The 17,127-nt window shown below is 50.5% G+C and overlaps 1 protein-coding gene across 2 annotated transcripts in view; it reads right to left on the reverse strand.

Annotated features, from left to right (window-relative positions):
• Nucleotides 1–16,167, reverse strand: part of LOC138498106 (speriolin-like protein) — a 213,496-nt gene extending 197,329 nt beyond the window's left edge. Inside the window, exons 1-3 of one of the 2 annotated variants that reach the window (XM_069621963.1) lie at nt 14,519–16,167; nt 10,798–10,842; nt 10,001–10,143 (exon numbers count right to left, since the gene is read on the reverse strand). In XM_069621963.1, the coding sequence (XP_069478064.1) occupies nt 10,001–10,143; nt 10,798–10,842; nt 14,519–14,735 (405 nt within the window). In that variant the 5' untranslated portion in view covers nt 14,736–16,167. Of the gene's footprint in view, nt 1–10,000; nt 10,144–10,797; nt 10,843–13,156; nt 13,440–14,518 lie in introns of those variants that run through there. The other variant, XM_069621962.1, reaches the window with a different exon arrangement.
• Between the last annotated feature and the right edge of the window lie 960 nt (nt 16,168–17,127).

The following is a 17,127-nucleotide window of genomic DNA, read 5'->3' on the forward strand; positions in this document are numbered from 1 at the left end:
TGTCCCTCTTTCTGAATAGGACATTGAGAAGGGCCGAAACAAGTTAATGTTGATTTACTGTCGGGTAATCCCAGGCAGCTGGCTGTCCCAGGTATTTGTAGGACTTGGAAGAAAGGGTTGAGGTGTGTGACAACAGTGGTTTGTCCTTGTTGTGAAAGGATGGGGGTCTCCTTTCAGCCTTGAGTGGGAGGTCTAGCATGGTGGAAGCCAGCCCTACCACAGAGGAAGGGCCCCAGTCCCTGCCCCTTTCCTATGCTCCAGTGTAATTATCACCCCATACCGGTTTTGAAATGCTGGTCAGTCTCTTTTTCCTAGAGAACTACCACTATCAGCAGCCCCAGCGGTGTATCAAAAATTAAACATCCCACAAGAGCCTCTAGAAATATGCTTAATACAAGCGCACCCCAACCAACAGTGTTACCCCATGGAATCGCTGTAAGACACCGTGGGAGTGAGAAAACCGAGAGTTGGAACATGTGCCGAACACTGCCAGAAGCACTTTGCAACAGCCGCGCGGCTTTCCCAAACCGACTGTCAGACGTGTTCGCCAGAGCAACTACTCACCAGTTAGAGCCATGAAGCGTCTTATCATTGAGACTGCCTTACAATTGAGTTGAACATACACATGACCTGAAACTTAATGATCCATGGAGGACCCACATGAGAGAAAGAGGTTGGGTTTTGACCCCTTTATAGGTGCTGTACACTTTGTGCCACCTCCTGGGCATGGAAAGATTTGCCTGGGGAACCAAGAGGGGAGAATCAGTGGAGACAGAAGAAGAGGAGCAACTACTCACCAGTTACAGAGCCATGGAGCGTCTTATCATTGAGACTGCCTTACAATTGAGTTGAACATACACATGACCTGAAACTTGATGATCCATGGAGGACCCACATGAGAGAAAGAGGTGGGGTTTTGACCCCTTTACATGTGCTGAACACTTTGTGCCACCTCCTGGGCATGGAAAGATTTGCCTGGGGAACCAAGAGGGGAGAACCAATGGAGACAGAAGGAGGATAAAAGGTGCAACAGGAAACAAGATGATGTGGGGGTCAGAGGAGGCGTGGACCAAGAAACCAGAAAGACAGTGTAAAGAAGCATGGAGGCAGTCAATAGCAGTGTGCATGTATGGTGTGCGTGGAAGTGGTAGGAAGGAGAGTAGGGAGTGAAGGTTGCACGAGTGAGTAAAAAGAGGGTGAGAAGGTGGGGTGAAGTAGTAGGGGTGTGGAGGTGGGGTAGTAGTGGTAAGGAGGCAGGAGTAGTGGTGAGGAAGTGGTAGTAGCAGTGAGAAGGTGGGAGTAGTGCTGAGGCAGAAGTAGTAGTGGTATGGAAGTTGGAGGAGAGTAGGGTGGTGTAGGATAAGAGAGATGTCGAGAGTAAGATCAGAGGGTAGAGGAAGATCATAGTATTATGAACATCAGAGGGACAGAGAATAGAAAGAGGGGGTGTGAGGAGAGGAAGGGCCATAAGTGACGAGAGTAGCGAAGCAGGCAAAGAACGCAACAGGGAAAGGAGTAGACAGATGCAGAAGAGCAGGCGAGTCTCCCAGAGTGACTGAATGGCACTATCCAACCGGGGTCCTGGATTGGTATCATAGATTGTTCCCTCAGGACGTTTAGACAAATAAGGTATTTGCCTTCAGCCCATAATATATAGATAGCTTTTAGATAGTAGGGGTTACTGGAACGCCAGGGCTAGGGTGGGATTGCACATCCCTACGCTAGAGGGGGATGGGTACTAGGCCAATTGAAAATCAAAATAAAATCCTTCAACCTTCCATTGGAGTTGGTTTTATTGAGGCCATCTGTGGCACGTGCTAACCGACAGTTGTGTCCCTAACGTGGTTATAACCTTGTTTCATATTGTACATCCTGCGTACGATGTACAGAACAAACTACAGCGTGAGGAATCAAGCCTTCCATCGGAAACATCCTACTCACCTTTACATGACAGCCTACTCCAACAAGTTATTACTCTCCTTAATCTCCATCTTCCCCACATCCAAACCTGGCCATATGGTGTTGACTCAACCAGGGACAGCCCACGAAGACCTCCCTCAAGAAGCTGATTAAATCTACAGATGTCTGTGATACTGAATCCCACGCCACAAGCAGCACTCATTAAGCACCCACCCAGTGCCTTTGCATCCTAGTTTACGCCATCCTGGAATCTTAGGTCCCCCTTCATGCCTTACTTTCTAATCTCTCTCATCACCACAAGGCCGCATACCTCTAGCCTTTGGCACATTTTCTGTGGTACTCTCTTCTTCCAGTACTAGCTACTAAGAAGAAAATGTTCTGGGGTCTGAACAAACGCCTAGGAAATGGGTAATCTCAACCGTCAAAATCGTATCCTTTGCTTCATGCCCCGCCAAAGGAGCTTTTAGGACAACCTTAGCTACAAGCACAATAGACACTTAGGCTACTTTTATTGCCTTTACGATGACAAGAGAAAACCAGATCTTGCGATCTAACAGAAACCATCATGCACACGTCTTCCTTCTCTCAATTTGAATTGCTGGTAGGCAAAAGTTAACATTCTCACACTGACAGCTGTGCTGACGAGCTGGGGAGAGGACCATCCTCACTCCCAATTGACTATCAACTCACCAGCGTGGCGTTATCAACACTTGCTCAGTCTCATACAGTGAACTGCTCGGCAGCCTGTCCTACTAGCATGGATGGAAGCATGGATGGAAAGCACATAGAATCTCCCCTTGTCAGCTCAGCAATAGCTGCCATTGCAAAGTAACCACCGTGGAGCGCAAGCAACACTTGCTCAGTCCCATACAGTGAACTGCTCGGCAGCCTGTCCTACTAGCATGGATGGAAAGCACATAGAAATCTCCCCTTGTCAGCTCAGCAATAGCTGCCATTGCAAAGTAACCACCGTGGAGCACGAGCAACACTTGCTCAGTCCCATACAGTGAACTGCTCGGCAGCCTGTCCTACTAGCATGGATGGGAAGCACATATAGTCTCCCCTTGTCAGCTCAGCAATAGCTGCCATTGCAAAGTAACCACCGTGGACCGCGAGCAATACTTGCTCAGTCGCATACAGTGAACTGCTCGGCAGCCTGTCCTACTAGCATGGATGGAAAGCACATATAGTCTCCCCTTGTCAGCTCAGCAATAGCTGCCATTGCAAAGTAACCACCGTGGAGCGCGAGCAACGCTTGCTCAGTCCCATACAGTTAACTGCTCGGCAGCCTGTCCTACTAGCATGGATGGGAAGCACATAGAATCTCCCCTTGTCAGCTCAGCAATAGCTGCCATTGCAAAGTAACCACCGTGGAGCGCGAGCAACGCTTGCTCAGTCGCATACAGTGAACTGCTCGGCAGCCTGTCCTACTAGCATGGATGGAAAGCACATATAGTCTCCCCTTGTCAGCTCAGCAATAGCTGCCATTGCAAAGTAACCACCGTGGAGCGCGAGCAACGCTTGCTCAGTCCCATACAGTGAACTGCTCGGCAGCCTGTCCTACTAGCATGGATGGGAAGCACATATAATCTCCACTTGCCAGCTCAGCAATAGCTGCCATTGCAAAGTAACCACCGTGGAGCGCGAGCAACACTTGCTCAGTCCCATACAGTGAACTGCTCGGCAGCCTGTCCTACTAGCATGGATGGAAAGCACATAGAATCTCCCCTTGTCAGCTCAGCAATAGCTGCCATTGCAAAGTAACCACCGTGGAGCGCGAGCAACACTTGCTCAGTCCCATACAGTGAACTGCTCGGCAGCCTGTCCTACTAGCATGGATGGGAAGCACATATAGTCTCCCCTTGTCAGCTCAGCAATAGCTGCCATTGCAAAGTAACCACTGTGGAGCGCGAGCAACACTTGCTCAGTCCCATACAGTGAACTGCTCGGCAGCCTGTCCTACTAGCATGGATGGAAGCATGGATGGAAAGCACATAGAATCTCCCCTTGTCAGCTCAGCAATAGCTGCCATTGCAAAGTAACCACCGTGGAGCGCGAGCAACACTTGCTCAGTCCCATACAGTGAACTGCTCGGCAGCCTGTCCTACTAGCATGGATGGGAAGCACATATAGTCTCCCCTTGTCAGCTCAGCAATAGCTGCCATTGCAAAGTAACCACCTTGGAGCGCGAGCAACACTTGCTCAGTCCCATACAGTGAACTGCTCGGCAGCCTGTCCTACTAGCATGGATGGAAGCATGGATGGAAAGCACATAGAATCTCCCCTTGTCAGCTCAGCAATAGCTACCATTGCAAAGTAACCACCGTGGAGCGCGAGCAACACTTGCTCAGTCCCATACAGTGAACTGCTCGGCAGCCTGTCCTACTAGCATGGATGGGAAGCACATATAGTCTCCCCTTGTCAGCTCAGCAATAGCTGCCATTGCAAAGTAACCACCGTGGAGCGCGAGCAACACTTGCTCAGTCCCATACAGTGAACTGCTCGGCAGCCTGTCCTACTAGCATGGATAGAAGCAATGATGGAAAGGACATAGAATCTCCCCTGGTCAGCTCAGCAATAGCTGCCATTGCAAAGTAACCACCGTGGAGCGCGAGCAACACTTGCTCAGTCCCATACAGTGAACTGCTCGACAGCCTGTCCTACTAGCATGGATGGGAAGCACATATAGTCTCCCCTTGTCAGCTCAGCAATAGCTGCCATTGCAAAGTAACCACCGTGGAGCGCGAGCAACACTTGCTCAGTCCCATACAGTGAACTGCTCGGCAGCCTGTCCTACTAGCATGGATGGAAGCATGGATGGAAAGCACATAGAATCTCCACTTGTCAGCTCAGCAATAGCTGCCATTGCAAAGTAACCACCGTGGAGCGTGAGCAACACTTGCTCAGTCCCATACAGTGAACTGCTCGGCAGCCTGTCCTACTAGCATGGATGGGAAGCACATATAGTCTCCCCTTGTCAGCTCAGCAATAGCTGCCATTGCAAAGTAACCACCGTGGAGCGCGAGCAACACTTGCTCAGTCCCATACAGTGAACTGCTTGGCAGCCTGTCCTACTAGCATGGATGGAAGCATGGATGGAAAGCACATAGAATCGCCCCTTGTCAGCTCAGCAATAGCTGCCATTGCAAAGTAACCACCGTGGAGCGCGAGCAACACTTGCTCAGTCCCATACAGTGAACTGCTCGGCAGCCTGTCCTACTAGCATGGATGGAAGCATGGATGGAAAGCACATAGAATCTCCCCTTGTCAGCTCAGCAATAGCTGCCATTGCAAAGTAACCACCGTGGAGCGCGAGCAACACTTGCTCAGTCCCATACAGTGAACTGCTCGGCAGCCTGTCCTACTAGCATGGATGGGAAGCACATATAGTCTCCCCTTGTCAGCTCAGCAATAGCTGCCATTGCAAAGTAACCAACGTGGAGCGCGAGCAACACTTGCTCAGTCCCATACAGTGAACTGCTCGGCAGCCTGTCCTACTAGCATGGATGGAAAGCATGGATGGAAAGCACATAGAATCTCCCCTTGTCAGCTCAGCAATAGCTGCCATTGCAAAGTAACCACCGTGGAGCACGAGCAACACTTGCTCAGTCCCATACAGTGAACTGCTCGGCAGCCTGTCCTACTAGCATGGATGGAAAGCACATATAATCTCCCCTTGTCAGCTCAGCAATAGCTGCCATTGCAAAGTAACCACCGTGGAGCGCGAGCAACACTTGCTCAGTCCCATACAGTGAACTGCTCGGCAGCCTGTCCTACTAGCATGGATGGAAAGCACATAGAATCTCCCCTTGTCAGCTCAGCAATAGCTGCCATTGCAAAGTAACCACCGTGGAGCGCGAGCAACACTTGCTCAGTCCCATACAGTGAACTGCTCGGCAGCCTGTCCTACTAGCATGGATGGAAAGCACATAGAAATCTCCCTTTGTCAGCTCAGCAATAGCTGCCATTGCAAAGTAACCACCATGGAGCACGAGCAACACTTGCTCAGTCCCATACAGTTAACTGCTCGGCAGCCTGTCCTACTAGCATGGATGGAAAGCATGGATGGAAAGCACATAGAAATCTCCCCTTGTCAGCTCAGCAATAGCTGCCATTGCAAAGTAACCACCGTGGAGCACGAGCAACACTTGCTCAGTCCCATACAGTGAACTGCTCGGCAGCCTGTCCTACTAGCATGGATGGAAAGCATGGATGGAAAGCACATAGAAATCTCCCCTTGTCAGCTCAGCAATAGCTGCCATTGCAAAGTAACCACCGTGGAGCGCGAGCAACACTTGCTCAGTCCCATACAGTGAACTGCTCGACAGCCTGTCCTACTAGCATGGATGGGAAGCACATATAGTCTCCCCTTGTCAGCTCAGCAATAGCTGCCATTGCAAAGTAACCACCGTGGAGCGCGAGCAACACTTGCTCAGTCCCATACAGTGAACTGCTCGGCAGCCTGTTCTACTAGCATGGATGGAAGCATGGATGGAAAGCACATAGAATCTCCACTTGTCAGCTCAGCAATAGCTGCCATTGCAAAGTAACCACCGTGGAGCACGAGCAACACTTGCTCAGTCCCATACAGTGAACTGCTCGGCAGCCTGTCCTACTAGCATGGATGGGAAGCACATATAGTCTCCCCTTGTCAGCTCAGCAATAGCTGCCATTGCAAAGTAACCACCGTGGAGCGCGAGCAACACTTGCTCAGTTCCATACAGTGAACTGCTCGGCAGCCTATCCTACTAGCATGGATGGAAGCATGGATGGAAAGCACATAGAATCTCCCCTTGTCAGCTCAGCAATAGCTGCCATTGCAAAGTAACCACCGTGGAGCGCGAGCAACACTTGCTCAGTCCCATACAGTGAACTGCTCGGCAGCCTGTCCTACTAGCATGGATGGGAAGCACATATAGTCTCCCCTTGTCAGCTCAGCAATAGCTGCCATTGCAAAGTAACCACCGTGGAGCGCGAGCAACACTTGCTCAGTCCCATACAGTGAACTGCTCGGCAGCCTGTCCTACTAGCATGGATGGAAGCATGGATGGAAAGCACATAGAATCTCCCCTTGTCAGCTCAGCAATAGCTGCCATTGCAAAGTAACCACCGTGGAGCGCGAGCAACACTTGCTCAGTCCCATACAGTGAACTGCTCGGCAGCCTGTCCTACTAGCATGGATGGAAGCATGGATGGAAAGCACATAGAATCTCCCCTTGTCAGCTCAGCAATAGCTGCCATTGCAAAGTAACCACCGTGGAGCGCGAGCAACACTTGCTCAGTCCCATACAGTGAACTGCTCGGCAGCCTGTCCTACTAGCATGGATGGGAAGCACATATAGTCTCCCCTTGTCAGCTCAGCAATAGCTGCCATTGCAAAGTAACCAACGTGGAGCGCGAGCAACACTTGCTCAGTCCCATACAGTGAACTGCTCGGCAGCCTGTCCTACTAGCATGGATGGAAAGCATGGATGGAAAGCACATAGAATCTCCCCTTGTCAGCTCAGCAATAGCTGCCATTGCAAAGTAACCACCGTGGAGCACGAGCAACACTTGCTCAGTCCCATACAGTGAACTGCTCGGCAGCCTGTCCTACTAGCATGGATGGAAAGCACATATAATCTCCCCTTGTCAGCTCAGCAATAGCTGCCATTGCAAAGTAACCACCGTGGAGCGCGAGCAACACTTGCTCAGTCCCATACAGTGAACTGCTCGGCAGCCTGTCCTACTAGCATGGATGGAAAGCACATAGAATCTCCCCTTGTCAGCTCAGCAATAGCTGCCATTGCAAAGTAACCACCGTGGAGCGCGAGCAACACTTGCTCAGTCCCATACAGTGAACTGCTCGGCAGCCTGTCCTACTAGCATGGATGGAAAGCACATAGAATCTCCCCTTGTCAGCTCAGCAATAGCTGCCATTGCAAAGTAACCACCGTGGAGCGCGAGCAACACTTGCTCAGTCCCATACAGTGAACTGCTCGGCAGCCTGTCCTACTAGCATGGATGGAAAGCACATAGAAATCTCCCTTTGTCAGCTCAGCAATAGCTGCCATTGCAAAGTAACCACCGTGGAGCGCAAGCAACACTTGCTCAGTCCCATACAGTGAACTGCTCGGCAGCCTGTCCTACTAGCATGGATGGAAAGCACATAGAATCTCCCCTTGTCAGCTCAGCAATAGCTGCCATTGCAAAGTAACCACCGTGGAGCGCGAGCAACACTTGCTCAGTCCCATACAGTGAACTGCTCGGCAGCCTGTCCTACTAGCATGGATGGAAGCATGGATGGAAAGCACATATAGTCTCCCCTTGTCAGCTCAGCAATAGCTGCCATTGCAAAGTAACCACCGTGGAGCGCGAGCAACACTTGCTCAGTCCCATACAGTGAACTGCTCGGCAGCCTGTCCTACTAGCATGGATGGAAGCATGGATGGAAAGCACATAGAATCTCCCCTTGTCAGCTCAACAATAGCTGCCATTGCAAAGTAACCACCGTGGAGCGCGAGCAACACTTGCTCAGTCCCATACAGTGAACTGCTCGGCAGCCTGTCCTACTAGCATGGATGGAAAGCACATAGAATCTCCCCTTGTCAGCTCAGCAATAGCTGCCATTGCAAAGTAACCACCGTGAAGCGCACATACTCACTTAATGCTCAATGTCGATCGACTAAAGAGTACCTTAACTGTGTTCCTCTTTTTGTCTCAAATTAACCTTCTGTGCCATTTGCCTATGCGAGCACTAAATTACTACGCTAAAGCTACACGTAAATTACTTTGTTGTGAACTTTAGCAAGAAATGTTTGTTTACGTTGCTTGAGGCTCTTTCTGCACATCTCGTGACTTCTGCAATCAACTAAAAGATGGGAAAATCACCTCTGCTCTGGAATCCCTCGAAGGAACCCTACACAAGTATTACAGCACTATGAATAGTGAGTGTGCGCATGTACCATTTGGAGCCCAGGTAAGGTCTAGGTGCTTGATGTTGTGAGTTTCAGGAAGTAGCTGCTGACTGAGAGATCTCCCTGGGTGGAGGACCTGTGCCTGGCACGCAGAGGCCAGGGCTCTTCCTGAGACGTGAAAGCCTTGTGTGTAACCTATTGTGTGTTCCTGCAGAGGCGTCAGTGGTCTAGCACAGAGCCATGGTGATGGCTGCAGCAAGAGGTTGCAAGGACAGCTCCCGCTCGCATTCATGGACTGCAGTGAGTGCTGCATGAGGAACCCTTGGGATAGGGTGCCAGTGCCATTAAGAGTTGCATCCAGTAGCTGCGGATCATCCGGGCTACTTCAGCAGTCCGTTGAACTATGTAGTGGTTTCCATACATCAGCTAGTGCAGCCAAATGATTGAAAGTTCCCCAACCCTCGGGCTGCATAAACTGGGCTTATTTTGGCAGTTTAGGCTTGCATCATTCTTGAGTAGTGGGGTTGAAAATAGTAGCAGAGCTGCTATTTGAGATTCACGCTATGCGCAGCTTGTATAGAGATCCCAATATAGTGTTGATACATGGTGTAATGTGGTATACTATGTAACGTAAAGTGTTGAACTCTGTCCAAATGGATTTTCTAATTTTAAGAGACAAATTACCTGTCTGAATAAGGAGGGTCAATCTGTAATTTAATGTAAGGTGTAATTGCCGTGCAATTGTGTTAATACATATCCTGGTCAACATAGCTACAGGTGTGTCTATTCTTACGTGAGGTTTAATGAAAGCTTCGTTCAAGTATTGAGACGAGGGCCCTTAGAACCATAATAACAGTCCGAGTGTAGATCAGAATGGACGTTGCCAAGCGTCAGCATGCTGCAAGACTTGGTTACTAATATGCTATTACAACCTGGACAGGAGCTGTGTGTTGTGGCTTTCTTGAGCCGAGTGGGGCTGGAGTTCTGAATGTGTAGAAATGCTATTGGCTGACACATTCTAGGATGGGATACACACTTTAGCAAGGTGAAATGCTGCCAGTGTTTAGTGTTTGTGGTATCAAGCTACACAAGGGAGGTCATTTCTTACAAGAATCACAACTAAACAGATCTGATAGTGGGTGTCTTGAAAACACTTTGGTCGTAACCCCCTTCCGCCATCTTACCTCCTTTATTTTCTGTGGTATGTTGGACACAGTTATACCATAAAGTCTGATACGATCTTGAAAAATGTAGGCAAGTATTCTCCGGTCTAACTGAAATGCAATCTCTCCTACAATCCTCCCCATTTTATGTATCTGCTGGGAATCTGAAAAGACAGGAAAAATAAGGAATGACGTTGCACTATCGGTCAGTCTCTGCCTGTGCTTGCAATGGGAGCTCTGCTCCGATTTCATCACCTACTGCCCCTACACAACCAGATGTTCCTTTCCTCCTTGCCTCAGGAAGGGTCCTAACTTTCTGGGGGTGCATCGACCTTACAAAACATTTGAATTAGCTTTGCCTGGAAAAAGGCCTGCCCACTGGGGGTCTGTCTTCTCCAGGCTTAGCCATGTGTTTGGGACATGACTGGGCTCTGTAGCCCCTATGTTGGTCCCACCCCTGCCCTTGGGGTTCCCCAGGTACCAGCCAGCTGCAATCTCCATGGTAATGGACAGTGATGTCACAGTGCAGGCAAGGCTTGCAGCTGATCTTATAGGTGGATCTAGTTTCAGGGCATCGTGTCTGACATGCGGTTTATGGCAAGACATAGAGGCTAGCATTATGCACGTCGCCTTTATTTTCTACTCACAGTGCAACGTACCATCATGTAAATAAAGGAATTTGGGAACAAATTAAACTCAACGTAGTCCCTGAGCATCCTCCATTCGTGCTGCTCCATAGACAAATAAGTACCCTCGTGTCATGGGGATGAGAGCTGTGTGGCTGTGAGGGATTGCAACCTAAGTAGAGACAAACGTACCACAATGCTTTGGGGCCTCCTTCATTTCCTCCTGTGAACTTGAAGCTGAAAGATATTAAAATGTTTTCTGGTTACCAGTTTGCCATTACAATTCAGTCTCTTAAAACTGAGTCTACCAGTCGTCCACTCTTTCCAACACCCCCAACAAACATGCACGTGTGTAGACGCTATCACAACGTCCAACTATTTGTGTATTGGACTTGAGGCAATAGCTTTACTGTACATTCAAATTCATCCACTGGACTTGATGAATTTGAATGTACAGTAAAGCTATTGCCTCAAGTCAAGGGACACCAATGTAATGTATGATAGAGACAGCAAGTTAAAACATGTAAAGAAAGAGCTAAGGAACACGACAAGTTGGGCACGGGTTTCATGAACTAAGCAGATCCAGAGGCTTATGTGACCTGTGATTGGGAGGTAAATTCTGGGTGCAGGGAGCAGGAGGGCAGGGGATGGTCTGCACTCTTAGCTGAAGGCTGTGAAGACCACAGTACCAGAATAGTCCCCCAAACCCTGTGCAGCTCATGGTACAAGTTATAGGTAAACCTGAGACAGGGCGGAGCATCAACACAGCTCTGCTGTGCACATCCTCATTGATTCAACAAGTGAGGATGAGAATATGGACCGGTCGTGTTATGGCCTGCCCAATGATTGCACTTCAGTCAAATTTTTATGGGAACTGTCATTTTGCAGTAGAGTTTCAATGCCTGTACTTAAGGGATTTAGAAACGGGGATGCTAGCTCGGAAGGGGGCTCACCTAGGGGATTACTAGTTGAGTGCATGGGTAGTAGGAGCTGGGATGAGTTGTGGGGGGCAGGAGAATGGAACTCTAGGAGAATAGGGTTGAGTGGAGCGCCCCGCCCTTTCTAAGAATCGAATCAGTTACTTGAGAATTCAGCCATTAAGCTGGCAATTCGTAGGATGTGCCGAGTACTTTATGCTCTACTTTGGCATAGCACAGGGGTGGCGGAGCCAGGATTCACACGTTCTATTTCCAAGAGCCTCGGCCGCCTTGATCTTACTATCTACAACCTCCACGGGGTCCTCGACCCCAGTGCTCTGCCTTTTACTTCCCATCTCATCCTGCTCCAGTAACTCCATACCCTCTCATCCTGCTCCAGTAACTCCATACCCACCCACTCTTCCCATCTCATCCCGCCCTTGGAACTCCATACCCACCCACTCTTCCCATCTCATCCCGCCCTTGGAACTCCATACCCACCCACTCTTCCCATCTCATCCCGCCCTTGGAACTCCATACCCACCCACTCTTCCCATCTCATCCCGCCCTTGGAACTCCATACCCACCCACTCTTCCCATCTCATCCCGCCCTTGTAACTCCATACCCACCCACTCTTCCCATCTCATCCCGCCCTTGTAACTCCATACCCACCCACTCTTCCCATCTCATCCCGCCCTTGTAACTCCATACCCACCCACTCTTCCCATCTCATCCCGCCCTTGGAACTCCATACCCACCCACTCTTCACATCTCATCCCGCCCTTGGAACTCCATACCCACCCACTCTTCCCATCTCATCCCGCCCTTGTAACTCCTTACCCACCCACTCTTCCCATCTCATCCCGCCCTTGGAACTCCATACCCACCCACTCTTCCCATCTCATCCCGCCCTTGGAACTCCATACCCACCCACTCTTCACATCTCATCCCGCCCTTGGAACTCCATACCCACCCACTCTTCACATCTCATCCCGCCCTTGTAACTCCATACCCACCCACTCTTCACATCTCATCCCGCCCTTGTAACTCCATACCCACCACTCTTCCCATCTCATCCCGCCCTTGGAACTCCATACCCACCACTCTTCACATCTCATCCCGCCCTTGGAACTCCATACCCATCCACTCTTCCGTTCTCATCCCGCCCTTGTAACTCCATACCCACCACTCTTCCCATCTCATCCCGCCCTTGGAACTCCATACCCACCCACTCTTCCGATCTCATCCCGCCCTTGTAACTCCATACCCACCCACTCTTCACATCTCATCCCGCCTTTGGAACTCCATACCCACTGGTATATGGGTCATACTTTCATTTCTCCTCGTGCTATTCATCTCTGAAGAGGAATAACGACTAGGAACCTCGCATTCATGCTGTTTTTATATGAGGCAGCCAGACAGATCAAGATGAAATCACTCAATACATCAGGGGGCCTTTTAAACTTCCAAACACGTGCTTTTATTCAGACATTATGCTATACTCGGTGGCCTTGCCTCCCCAGCACTGCCCTCCCCTCCCGCCCTGTCTTATTCCGGGGCTCAGGCCATGTTGATTATTCTAGGCGGCTCGCCTGCTCGTCTTCGGGGCGCTAGATGCCATCGCCAGTCCTACCTGCGCATTCTTTGGTTGCTGACTGTGCATGCCTCGGGGAGCACGAGCGTTTGGGGCTGGGGGAGCTGTCATTGCAGCGGCTGGCCCGGCTCAGGACGGTTCTCAGCTCCACGTTCTCTTGCTGCAGGCTCACCAGTTTCCGCAGCTCCGTGTTCTCCTTCACCAGCCGCTTGTTCTGACACTGGAGACTTTCCACGTCATGGCTGTTTAGCATGTCCATTCTGGAAAGCTATACTATAGAGCAAAACAGCCTGGGATCTCCCCGTCCAACTGGCCTTGTATGTAGGCAGGGCCCATCTGGGCAGCTATATATGCACTCCCATCACTGTGACGTCATCACTTGTTACAAGCGCAGTGATGCTTCCCTTGCAGGGCAGGAGCAGCAAGTGGAGGCTTTCAGCCACTGTCGGCCATTTGCCCTCACTCTGGACTTCATGTCTATTCAGAGTCATGGCCGCGAACATGTATACTGTACACCCACTGCTCGCCTCAGTGAAGAGCAGAGCAGTTCCCCACTCCCGGACGGGCCCCCATTCCAGAATATGGGTGTGGTATGCTTTGGGGCTGCCCTGTGAGAATTCATTTGGGATGATGAATTCTCTGCAAGGAAATACGTGGAAGCACTGTTGTGGAACGAATCCTTTGCAAGAGTGAACGCTGGGGCCCACCTCCATCTTAGGCCGGTGCCTTTGCAGCCGCTGCCCTTGCATGTCACAAGCGATGACCTCACAGTGCCCAGAGACACAGAGGGCAGCTGGAACCTTTGCAGCACTGCTCTAGAGCGGCCACTGTGCCCATGGCACTGTTCTACAATAAAGCAGAACACGAAATCCTGGCACACGCCGCCTGCTTGGCCTGGGTGAAGTGATGACGTGAAAGGGAGAATGGGGAGATACAGCAGGTCTACCCGTGTCGTTTAGTGTGCCCCAGGCACGTGGGGGGAGAGGATGTTTCATCAGAGTAGATAGATGACCCCTAACCAAAGGGCATACGAGATAGGAGAGCCCTGCCCGCCTGAGATGCCCGTTCCATTCCTTCCACCCCCGGACTCTCCCGAGCCCTCCCTCCTTGACCAACCACCCGCCCGCCCTCTGGCTTCCAGTGCACCTTGTTCTAAGCGTTAACTACACACACCTGTGGCAACCAACCCTGCTGATCACAATAATGACCAAACCAAAGAATCTTTTTAAAGGCATATAATATAGCCTAGCATCAAGCTTGCAGTGGCATCGCCATGCAAGTCTTTTTTTTTTTTTTTATCAATGACTGCGTTTGCAAGCAGTGGCCACCTCCTGCCCCCGAAAAGCCCCTGTGAGGGGTGGCGCCTCCACTCTCAGCTCTTCACTCAGTTCTTCGGCCTACCTGAGCTGCATTTGTTGGCACTTTGACAGGAATCTTTTGGCTTGCCACACTCCGGCTTCTGCTGGACACTACAGCTGGTACTGGCCTGGCCCAGCTGCGTTCTCAGCCCGAGGTTCTCCTTCATGAGCCCGACCAGCTTTCGCAGCTCTCCGTTTTCCTTGGTCAGGCGGCAATTCTCCGCCTTGATGCCATCCACGTCATGACTGTTCAGATCCATTCCCACCAAGGTACCAAAACATGCGTACTGCTGCCCAGACTCCCCAGTGTACTTGCTTGTATGCAGGCCTCCTCTGGGGGCAGCTATATATAGATGTGCGCTCTCCCAGCACTGTGAGGTAATTGCTTATTACAGGCCCAATGATGAAACACAAGAGGGCTGCCAGGTGAGGGCTACCAGGTGAGGGCTGCCGGGCGCTGCTCAGGCCTGTGCCTTTGCCTTCCCCCATCCGCCTGCGTGCTGCACGCTCCCCCTTCATAAACCCAATCCGGGGGGTGAACCTCCACGTACACACCATTCACGCCATAAAGGAATGATTGATTGGCGTCCCAGGGGGCATAAGGGAGGGCACTCTGGGTTCTCCAATATATAAAACCAAGTAGGTGCACACCCGAAGCCGTTCAGACTAGACCAGCACCGAGAGGTGTCCACAACACTGGGACTCTATTCCGCTTCTAATCACCCAACAAAGTTCCTATTCCAAGAGCCAGGGGGGTCCGTGCTGGGGGCCGCAGAGGGGGGTTCAGAATTGTATCTGGAAACCACGTATTGATGTCAATGTGTGTCCAGATTTGCAGTGTATCCATGTTTCGCCACCTTGAGTTCATGCTGCACATCTTTCAATGCCTCAGAGTGGGGGTGGGGGGGGCGCTACATTCATTTGGCTGTTTCGAGTGAAGGCAGCCTGTTACTATGTAATATGTCACAGTTTGCTCGGAGGGACAGACATTTTGCCCAGAGTTTGTAAGAATCTTGATACTTGGGCCTCCAGCTGCCCAGTCAGGAGGTGCTGGCCATTTTCGAGACTAGCTTGGAATAGCACAGCGATTAATTGGGCAGGGGTGGTGGGTCCAAGATCCACTGCCCTGCTCAGCCTCCTCGAGTCCCGTCTCTCGCGATGTACACGCCCCATGGAGTCTTCCCCTCATGACCCCAATCCCCCATAAGCACTCTCACCTGGTTCATTCTACAGACATTCGGTGCATGGCTAATGGACAGTGTGAATGGCATAGAGCACACGGGGGCTAGGTGGCGCCCCGGGCCCTGCCTGCGCGCGCGCGCGCCCGCGCTGGTTCTCCCTTTCCACAGACGCTATTCTTAATGAAGCCTTAGTCTTACCGGGGCAGGTGTCGGCTTGACTCTCTGCGCAGGAGGGCTTCTTGCTGGCGGGGGCGCCGCCGCCGCCGCCGCACGTGCTTTGCTGTTCCGGCTTGTGGTCTCTTAGCATGGCTCTCAGCTCTACATTCTCCTGCATCAGGCCTATAAGTTTCCGTAGTTCTCCATTCTCTATTAGGAGCCGGATGTTTTCCTCCTTCGCGGCATCCGCCTCATTACAATCGTTCCCGTCCATCCTGCAGCGCCAAAGAGGAGAGCTAAGCTCATGGGGGTGAGGGTTAGTTTGACTGCAGCATGGAGGGGACCGCAGCAGTATGTACCCGTGTGTCCTCACCCCCTACTATGAGTCACTGCTTGTTATAAAGCAGCTGATGAAACAGCTGCAAGGCCAAGAGGTTGGCAGGCAGGCAGGCTGGGTGGGTGGGAAGAGCTCATGTGAGTGGAAACGGTGATTATATATGATTTCATGTTATAATATTTGAGTTCAAAAGAATGCTCGTTTTTTTGCAGGAGTGTTCTTTTGAAAATGGCTCCTTTTTGATGAAAACTATCATTATTTGAAAGTGCTTTTTAATCAGAAGCCAGATAATAGTTCCTGTTTTCCGACCCTAGTGCGTGAGAAAGGCTGTAGAAGTGTGGAATAATAAAGGTAGCCTTGACGCCTAAGTGGAGTTTCTGGACTTTGCGGAGTTGCAGATACCTGTTGCAAAGCCTTATACTAGACATTCAGGATGCACCACTGAAGCACAGACCAGCTGTAGTCTAGAGTGGTACCAGACAGGCTTTATTTCACATATGTACAGTCTGCACATTACTCCAGTTGTTATATTCATTGACAGGGACATGGGAAGGTACACACATCACTAACAAAGGAGCAGACGCACCAGCCATCCATTCAACCCAGCTCAGGCCCCCAACTCTCCTGAATGTCTAGTATAAGGCTTTACAACATTGGCGACGAGATAAACTTGAAATAAAGGAAGCAACCAATTAATTAATGACTGGGTCAATACTCAAAAACAAACATTGCAGGAGATAGCCTGCTCATAAGAAGAACTACTCCAAAATCCATTACAAATCAAATCGAAAATGGAATGGCTAGACTGGATAAAAAACAACGAGAAAGCAGTATCAAATAAACTATTAAGCCATCTACCACCAGCCTTTAATAAACTCAAAGAGCCCATGGAGTACTGTACAAAATATCTGAGTAAGCTCTTAATGAAAACCCTATTGAAAGCACATCTTTACCTGCTACCTACTCAGGAAATGTTAG

Source organism: Ambystoma mexicanum, chromosome 5q (genome assembly GCF_040938575.1).
Source record: "Ambystoma mexicanum isolate Mex_15411 chromosome 5q, UKY_AmexF1_1, whole genome shotgun sequence".
Taxonomy (NCBI): Eukaryota; Metazoa; Chordata; class Amphibia; order Caudata; family Ambystomatidae; genus Ambystoma; species Ambystoma mexicanum.